The sequence below is a fragment of the Blennius ocellaris genome (genome assembly GCF_963422515.1).
Source record: "Blennius ocellaris genome assembly, chromosome: 10".
Classification (NCBI taxonomy): domain Eukaryota; kingdom Metazoa; phylum Chordata; class Actinopteri; order Blenniiformes; family Blenniidae; genus Blennius; species Blennius ocellaris.
This window is the reverse complement of record NC_137659.1, coordinates 13,430,673-13,440,640: the sequence shown is the minus strand read 5'-3', so window position 1 is coordinate 13,440,640 and position 9,968 is coordinate 13,430,673. Positions and strand designations below refer to the sequence as shown.

The following is a 9,968-nucleotide window of genomic DNA, read 5'->3' as shown; positions in this document are numbered from 1 at the left end:
TGGTTCTCCTGGTGGACACACGCTGACCACACTGAACAAAATATATGAAATGTATTGGAGCACTACATATTGCCAAAGCAGCTTTAGTATGTAATGGTATTGATTTTTCAAGTCCCTGAAACAGTTCTTCCTCATTTGGTGTTTTAACTATTGTGTGATTATTACTTTTAATCTCCCAGAGGATCTAGTTTGTTATGAGAAGGTCACAGCAGAACAGTCTCAGAACATCTATGCTAATCAAACTATTCGGCGAGCCTCATCTTGAAAGTGTCATTGCAAGAGTGGTCATAGGAACATGTTATCACTGGATAAATCAGGTTTTGGTTTTTTTTATAACAGGACAAACGTCAGTAAAGTAACAGCATCAAAGAGAAGCATTCAGGCTTGTCGTCTTCCTTTGGTTTACGCCACACATGCCCATGGGGTCGGGATCACCTAAATCTCAAATCTACATTAATTTTTGGATATGCTGTAGTTTTAATATGTATGGACTTATATTATATTTATGGACTATATATTGTGCTCATTAATTCACCTGGAAATTGAAAACTGCAATGCAAGACTGTTGTTGAAGGATGTTTTCTGAAATGCTTTTTTTTTAATCCTGTAAGGTAATTACACTGTTACATGGCTTTCACTCATAAGAAAAGAGTAAACCAGATCAACACAAAGTCTCTAAATTGGAGATAATTATCAGTTAATGTCTCTAAAAGATTCAACAATGTAATCCCTTGATGTAATTTGGTATCATTTTCACACAATCCTGAAGTTGTAAACAAACTTAACCAACCTCATGCACAACAGAACAATTTATCCTGAGACTGCCATTAATGCACTGTCTTTGGGAGAAACAGGTAAAGGTCCTGCAGTTACCAAATATGGTAACTTTCCCAGTAGAATTTATTGAAAAACAGTCCTGATGTATAATCTAATTCACTCTATTTCTACGCTGTTTTAAAAAAAAAATTTTTTACAGTAATTGCTCCTTTGCCCAATGCACAGGCATCATCAAATCTGAACAGTCAACCACAACTTGTGACCATCTTAACTCTTGACTTTCCAATAGACACTTCAAATGTTGCTTCAACCCAAGGTGGAGGCTTCAGTCCATTTCTGACTACATGGAAGTGCTTTATGAGAGTGAAACAAAAGTTGTTCTAAATAAACACCTTGCATGTGAGCTCTGTTTGTATGACGGATTGCATGAAGCATTAATAGTAAAATACTGTATGAACAGAGTCAATTTACTGACGTTATGACTTTATTTAAAGGAGTCATTATGATGAGTCCTCTTCCAGAGGCACTTAGATCTGGTTCTATTTCAGCTTCATACAAAATCATAATCAGCTGAACCTGCTTAGCATTTTCAACCACAGAGCATGAGTGGATGGTAATTTAAGTGAATTATGCAACTCTGTGAAAGCATTTGCATGTCTTAAATGCCAGCCTTCTGTTTTGATTTGTAACTTCTACACTAAACTATGAGAGACCGTCTTCCAACAGTTTTCTGCACAAACTTCCGGCCTGTTAAGTGCATTTCATTTGCTGGAAGAAGCTCATTATTTTAGCTTCCACTGACCCGGTGTTGACTCTCTGAGCTGTGTGTCAGGCAGAGCAGCCAATAAGGAAACTATTGTTCAGGCTTGCGGGCAGAGGAAGTCAGCTCAGACATTTCAGCTTTCTGCCTTTCCTTCCGACTTGCTAATTTTCCTCCTTCCTGAGCGTTTTGTGAATCAGTGAGAAGTAACCTATTAATGGACCATACCGAGAGCTACCTCGTTGTTCAGTCCAAATAGAGTTACGATAAACAATTGTCTTCTTGATCCTGAGTCTAAATATAGGGCTTTATTTGGTCATGCAGTGGGCAGAAATAAAATTCCGCAATTACAGTCTAGACAGTGATAATGCAAAGTCTTCATCAGGATACATGGACACAGTTTTGCTGCTGAAAATTTTATTATGATATAATAATAATGATGGATGTAACAGAAACTAAAATGGGATTTATTAATGACAATAGCATCATGAATATACATCCGTGATATAACCACGATAAAGTAATTATCAATAGTAATATCAACATTTTATCATTAGACAATAACTAGAGTAAATTCTAAAGCCATAGAGAAAGTGGATGGAATGCTGTGTTGATTAAAATCGTTTCAATACAAGTAACTATTTTACTTACAAAAGAAAAATTATTAAAAACATGATACAATGTTGTATTTTTAAACAAGTTGATGATCAATGTCAATTTTCCTCCACAGGATGTTATTGTTCTGTCTGCTAAGCCATCCATTTGGGTGTTTTTAGATTTTACCAACAAGCATCATATTTGATTTAAAAGTTAATTAACCCACAAGCCTCCATTCAAAGCAAAATGTTTCCACTGCAGGGACTTTCCGTATGCTTGTTGAAGATTTGTCCTTCAGCACTGAAAGACTGAAACACGCACACACTTGCTTTCACACGCCCCAATTGACCACATTCAGCGAGTATTCATCACACACGTTGGTCAGCAGTGAGGAAGTAGTCTGGAGGAAAATCAGCATCGAGGAGTCTCCTCATCCTCCCACACGTCTCGTGTCATTGGCTCTGAGAAGTGACGACACAGAGGACTACCATATAAAGAGCTGCTCTCCCACACAGACCACAGACCAGCTGGGTGCTCACTCACTCACAACAAGGAACACAGCCCTGTAAGCCACTGCCTACGTGGGTAAATCTTTGGATCTATCAGCCAGACAGCAAGAAAACCTGTCATCATGTGCAGAGGACTGGATTCGCTGCCCATCACCTGCCTGGAGAGGTGAGCTACGCCAAAACACTTTGGAGAGAGTATAGTTGTTCACAGTTGAGGAATCGACAGGTGGTTTGCTTTGTTTCAGGCTTTCTGTTCCTGACTTGTTATGTCGTGTTGTTTTCCACAGGGCGAAGGAGCTGAAAGCTTTGTTTGGGAGTTTACTACAGAAGTCCGATCACAGCATCACTGCGGCGTCAAAGAAAAATGATAAACTAAAGTAAGTCTCACATCAAAGGTTTCTCATCACGGTGCACTCTGTTGACGTCTACAAGTTTACCTAACTATCCGTCCTGTTTCTGCAGGTTAAATGTCAATGAGCCTCTGAAGTGGAAGGAGTCATTTGAGAAACTGTTGTCCAGCCAAAGTAAGTATTATCATCCAGTTTACGCCGAGTATAAACCTTTGCCAAAGTTTGACAAAACTTAACGTACCTGTCTCTCGTGTCCCTGTTTCTCCAGATGGGCTGTGCCTGTTCAGAGCTTTCCTGGTGTCAGAGTTCAGTGAGGAAAACATTGCTTTCTACCTGGCGTGTGAGGACTTCAGGTCGACCAAAACGTCAAAACTGGCCGCCAAGGCAACGAAAATTTACGACGAGTTCATTGGCTGTGATGCACCACGAGAGGTAAATGTCAAAATAATTCACTGGACTAAACAAGCCCCCCCCCCACCAAGTTTTTGTTCATTTTATTGTTGAATGTTGATGCTAAAAGTATGTTTCCTCTGTTCCTTCTCCAGGTAAATCTTGACCATTTGACTAAAGCCATCACCAAGGAGAACTTGGAGGAACCAAACCAGTCCTGTTTCGATCTGGCCCAAGCAAAAATCTACACTCTGATGGAGAAAGACTGCTACCCCCGTTTCCTGAAATCCTCGACGTACCTGGAGATGACCAGGAAGGCCAAGAGAGGCTAAAAGACGTCTCCAGGGATCACACATCAACCCAGCAAGCTTAAAGAAGCTCAATGGAAACTGGAAAAGTTCAGACAGAACGAATACCTCAGTCTGAGGAGTTGCACTCCGAGTTGTGGAGTAATTCCAGAGACCAGGGAACCCACACAGGCTGGAGTTTGTGAAGGAGGAGAGGAGACACGAAGCTGTGAGATAAAGACTGACCTGCAGGCAGAACCTGCCTGTGAAACATGTGCTGTACTGTAAACATGCATGGATGACAGCCACAGTGGCAGGAATTCAACCAGACATTGAGGAGCTGCCACTTTGAGGCGTGTTTCTGAAGCATTATTCTTTATTTATTCTCTATTTATTTCAAATGAATGTCTGTTTTGTAAAGAGTCACATCACGGTTGTCATTAAAACTTGTGTTTTCACTCTGGAGTATAGTGTTTCTGTATATAAAGGAAAATGCTATAAATAAAGATGAGAGCAATATTGTTGCATGGAGAATGTATTTATGGAAGGTGAGGTGTTACTCAGGAGAGGATGAATAGGACTTCCTCATGTCCACTGGTTTAGCTGCCAACTTAAGTGTGGACTTCACAACTAGGTGACCAGTGACTCTTCGGCCCTCTCGGGAAGGAGGCAGTGGAAGCTATGAAGGGAGAGTGTGTAGGAAATATTGACGGTCCTCATGCTTTATGAAAACAACAATTCTTGTTTCATCCATTTAGGGGAAGTCAAGGATGAAGAATTTAAGCAAGTCTTGAAGTCAAATCTGAAACCTACTCCTCATTTCTTCAGAGTGGATAGTGTTGTCATCCCTTTACTGTGAAGGTTTTGTTTTTTAAAACAAACAGTAGAAATCAAATAAAAGCTTCATGGTGGCTAAATCCCTTTTTTTTTCTCTTTTTTTTTAAAATGCTCACATATGAACAAAGGCGCTTTTCAATAAACCATTTAGTTCACAGGTGGATATTTAGATTTACTGCCACACAAAAAAAAAATCACTTTTCATAAATTGTGAGAAAAATATTCAAAGAACTCTTATAGAAAGTTTAAACAGCTAACTTAATCATTCTTTTAGTGGTTGAAGACGTTGTAGTATATTTTCAGCACCATCGATGTTGAGAAATTAGGCACAACTGCAGCTCATGTAGTGAGAAGGTTAGATTTGTTACATCCTGCAGTTATAGAAGGGGGAAAAAAGTTAAAGCATCAAAGTACTGATGGAAGTCTGTAAAGACCGAGGAGGATGAGAAGAACGCTGGGACTCTGATCCAGGAGTCCAAAGTCTGCTGTGAACCAATATTTACACATTGCCCCAACGTTTTTAGAACCGTGGTTGTGATTTTATGGATTATTACTCATCAGTAAGTTTTACATACACAATAGGAATCCAGGCATCAGCTGTTACACACAGCTGATGCAACAAAAAGTAAATGTTTGAGCACAGATGTACAGAAAACATTTGGCTGGACAATAAGCTACAGGGTTTAAAACATTTTCTTTTGAAGCATGAAAAAGACCTCCTCTCAACAGTTTCTCAGTTTTCACCGAACTACATTTTACCAAGCTTAACCCACAGAGATTTCCTCATACTGAACAGTATCAGAAGAGCTCAGAATCGCTGTAATCAAACATAGTACGGTAGTATCATACTATAGATAGTTTTATAGTCAGTATGTCAGTTTAGTAGTTTTGAGCAGGTTTCTCAGGAGCTTGAATTATTCCTGTGAGGTTTGAGGTTTTCTGGAAAACATCTCTTTGATGAAAGGCTGGAGGTTTTCCTTCGACGATGACTGTTTGTAATAAGTAGGAAAGCTCAAATAGCAAAAGTGTCGCCCAGTCAAGTCAGGTTTGAGTGAAGATTTGTGCATGTGCCGATGACGTGTTTGAAGGTGAGAACTGGGCACTGGGCAGATGCAGCAGCCACCTACAGCGCACCTCCACGGGCGGGTTTGTTTACTACCCCAGACATCACTCTGCCAGTGAGTCACCTCCCCTCCCTCCTGTAAATCGAGCCCTTTCCTTTATTCCCCCAGCCATCCATCATAGCCACCTCCTCGCTTGGCTCCTCGCTGCACTTGCCATCCCACGCACTCCTGCTGCAACAAACGACTCCTGTTCAAACACTCGGCCTCTTAAGAGGGGAGGGTAAAGTCATTAACACCACTCTGACACTCCTGGAAAAAGGCAGAGGCGACCTCTTCACTCCATCCCCCCTTCTCACTGTCATCTTCAGCCAGAAGCGATGAAACGGTTTCGTCTGAGCCTCAAATTGCTTTAATTTAGATTCTGTAAAGAAACACAAAATAGTTTTGGGTTTTTTTTGGCTCCATGAACCGAAACTTGACTTTCACCCTTTGCCGCAGCAGCTGCCTCCTTCGGTGTGTGTGTGTGTGTGTGTGTGTGTGTGTGTGTGTGTGTGTGTGTGTGTGTGTGTGTGTGTGTGTGTGTGTGTGTGTGTGTGTGTGTGTGTGTGTGTGTGTGTGTGTGTGTGTGTGTGCTGCTATTGTATCATTAATTACAGGTGTGATTTCCCTCTATGTTTTCGGCAAATGTCCGTGATTCATATCTAATTTAAGCAACCTAATGCCAGAATCTGCTGAAATAAATCATGTGTAGACCTGATGAGGTGTGACTGCATGTGGGCGAGCAGAGCGTGTTCAGACTTTGTTGAGTTTTCGTCATAATTACAAGAGGTGGAGCTCGGAGACCCTCCAACATCTGACATCAACGGAAACCAAAATAATCACCTGAGAACCACGCAAAAGAATAACACGGGTCAAAAACACAAAATATGACATCCTGCATTTCAAGGCTGGAAAATGTGTGACAGCGTGTCTCCAAACAGTGCATTTTGAGTTTAACTGCAAGCAGAGGGAAAACAAGAGTTCACAGGTGAATCACATTTTGGGTGAATTTAACACCAGTCTCGTTGTTTCAAGAATTTATCTTTTCCTCCAGTGAATCCTGACTCTGTCAGCTTCAACAGTGCTGACAAAGGGAAGGTTAATTTTGGCAGCTTACCAAACTGCTGGTTTGCTGTTTTGTGTTCGAGAATGACGCAAACAAAACAACAACAAAAAAAACTCTGTGCACACAGACAGTTTAGTGAATGTGCTGATCTCAAAGGTGAAATTGCTCTGAGAGATGAGTAGTCGATATCAGTGTTATTGTTCCCAATGCTCACCTAACACAGGAAAGAAAAATAATGTAATATCGTGTTTGGGGCATCCATAAAGTCTTGTATTAAAGTGGTGTTTGGAGGGTTTTATCTGTGATTTATATTGTTCATATGAACAGTCTGTAGATCAATGCACTCGCCGGTCATTTCATTAGTTGCACCTGTACAATTTATATTGATCGAGTACAGCAGCTCTGCCGTCAGCTCAACCTCTACACAGCCAGTAATAATGTTTGGATTTGCTTGAGATCGTTGAGAGGTTTTGGCTTAACTCCATGTTCACTTCTTAAAGCTGCATCGTGGCAGTGGTTAGCAATCCTACCTCACAGCGAGGAAATCCCTGGTTTGAGTCCCGGCTTAGGGATCCTTCTGACATGTTTTAACTTTGCAGATCTGGATACTCGACATCAAATCCACAGTGAGTGGGTGGCTGCATGGAAACATGTTTGCGAGAGTCGCCTCAGATCTGCCGGCAGTTTAAAGCAGTCACTGCATTCTTTCTTCTTTATTTTTTTTACATTTCAGGTTGTTCATGTTATCTGTAAGTGGCAGTAAGGGGCAATTTAGAGTCACTAACTGGCCTCAGAACCCCCCCCCCCCCCACACACACACACACACACACACACACACACACACACACACACACACACACACACACACACACACACACACACACACACACACACACACAGGTAGAACACAGACTCAAACTGTGTGAACCTCTGCACCTGTAAATATAACCTCACTTTTTAAAAGGTATAAATGGAGGTGGTTCATCAAACTTCCCTTTTCGATTTGCTCTCTTCAAGTAACAGACAATTACCTGAATACAAAGAACAATAAATCAAGCAGCATCCTGGAAATCTCCTGAACTGCAGTAAAGATCCTTCAGTCTAAACAAAACCAAAAGAAAAGGAAGAAAGAAAATCGCAGCCAAACCCAAATATAAAACTGAAAATCCTCGGGGGCGGGGGGGGGGGGGGGTTGACAAACCCTGATATGATTGTGTGCACAGCTGACGGGATCTGACGCTTTATGCTTCCTGTAAGTTGCAGTTGTGTCATAATAAACAAGAAATAGATACGTGTCTTATTAAATAAATAGTATTTGTTTGTTTGAAACTTAAAATGATAATGGGTCTTGTGGTTTCTTCAAGTTTGCCCAAGACACTGGCAGATACCTTTTGGACCAGGATTTTCTTACGTAATAACTGTGAAATCAGAAATCCTTTTTCCAGACACACTTCAAAACTCCGAATCTGAGATGAACAGAGAGAAACTTTTGAAGTCTCAAACTGAGACTGACTGTCAAGCCCATTCATCTTTCTGCACAGTGGAGGTCAAACATCCACAATCCCTGCAGGCATTTTCACATTAATCTTTACAAACCAAAAACTGAAAATATAAATCATTCTTTCCTTCTTTTTTTTTTTTTTACGAACTTTCAGTTAGAAATCACAGTATCCTTAACTTCAGTCCAGTGAAAGACTACTGGTGCTTGTCATCGTTTTTTTCTTGTTTCTCTTCATTTTTGGGTGCCGGAGCTGGTCATTTCTGTAATGTGGAAGGAAGTTGGAGAACGAACACACACACACACACACACACACACACACACACACACACACACGAAAACATGCCACTCCAAAAGGCCCCAAACCCAAACTAGAGCTGAGGCACTTCTTGATATGATGTCAAAGCAAGTTTGATTTCAGCTGTTGGTCTCCTGAACATGGAGGGTCGTTAGGTTTTACCGAGCGTACGGTAAACAGACTGTTCACACCTGGATGAGCTGGCATGGGAGGGGCTGAAGTCCTTCTGCAACACTGATTACTTTCAGGAGGACGGTGCTTGATGTCAAAGAGGTGAACCCATATTTCAGAAGCAAAGAGGCGGAGCCCCGCGACGTGCTGGATGTTGCTCATCGGGGTACCCACTCCTCTGGTGGGATTGAGTCAGCGTGCTCATTTTAAAACATATTCGCTGTGAGAGCGGGTGATTAATAGCGTCGCCAGCAGAGCTTGAACCTTGGTGTAGTGGTGCAAAAACAAAGAGCTGCCGTCATGGTTACACAGTTGCCATGGCAACAAACCCAGCATAAGCGGAGTAGTCCCATCCCACTGTTCACTCTCAACCAATTTCATCACGAGAGCTGGAAGCCTCTTACACTGAATTTGGTTTGCAAAGCAGGAAAAAGTAGGCTGAAACAAATAAACCTCTTTGAGTCCATTTCTTGAAATCACGTTATGAGATGACATTTTACATTTTTTTTTAAAACCAAAAGAGGATTTTTTTTTCTGTTCTCCTTTAATGGCTCTTTCCATTGTTCAGTCATGATCATGAACAAAATTAGATTTTAAGGAAAAAATCATAACATGAAGGGCAAAATTCAATCAAACTGTCATTTTCCAAATAAATTGACTGTCATAATTGAGAGAATCAAACAAGCGAACAGGTGTGACAGCTGCAGGCATTACATAAAGACTAAATCACAGAGTCCTTAAAATTGTTATTGCCCATTTTATACAGAGTCTGACAGCTGTGTCAGGAAAAAAATAATTACATTTTGGTCAGAAATAAAGCCTGTGTGGCATAAGTTGGAAAAGGTACATTTTTAAATAATAAAATAATATCATATTTAAAAATATAGTTTAGTGATATCAGTGGTGATGGCATACAAGTTGCTATAAAACTTGCATCAAAGTTTGTAAAAACATGTATGGAAAATGCTTTAAAATGCAGCTTTTTGAAGACTTCACTGTTCTTGGCACCGGAAAGTATCATTAAAATTGGCTTTATGTTTAAATTGTAATTATTTTCAGTTGTAAATTTTTGTTTTTTGTGAAAATGCAGACATTTTAAACACCTATACTCTGCACCACAACAAAGACAAACTTTAGTATAATCTTAAAGGTGATTTTGGCACTGATTGATAAGTCACTCAAGATGAAATTGGGCTGTTTGTGGCTCCTGAACCAACATGAGGACGATTTGAGGTTAACTGATGACTCTGGGCATGAATATATGTGTTTATGTGACCTTTGCCCAGTGATGGACTGTTGACCTGTCCAGGCTGTTCAATCCTTCA

The 9,968-nt window shown here is 40.6% G+C and overlaps 1 protein-coding gene across 1 annotated transcript; it reads left to right on the top strand.

Annotated features, from left to right (window-relative positions):
• Positions 1-2,681: 2,681 nt before the first annotated feature.
• rgs5b (regulator of G protein signaling 5b) lies at positions 2,682-4,091 on the top strand. The gene is made up of 5 exons (XM_080503118.1): positions 2,682-2,809; positions 2,931-3,020; positions 3,106-3,167; positions 3,262-3,425; positions 3,539-4,091. Exons 1-5 carry the CDS (start codon positions 2,766-2,768, stop codon positions 3,713-3,715), a joined length of 537 nt encoding a protein of 178 aa, XP_080359244.1. The 5' UTR covers positions 2,682-2,765; the 3' UTR covers positions 3,716-4,091.
• The last annotated feature ends 5,877 nt before the right edge of the window (positions 4,092-9,968 follow it).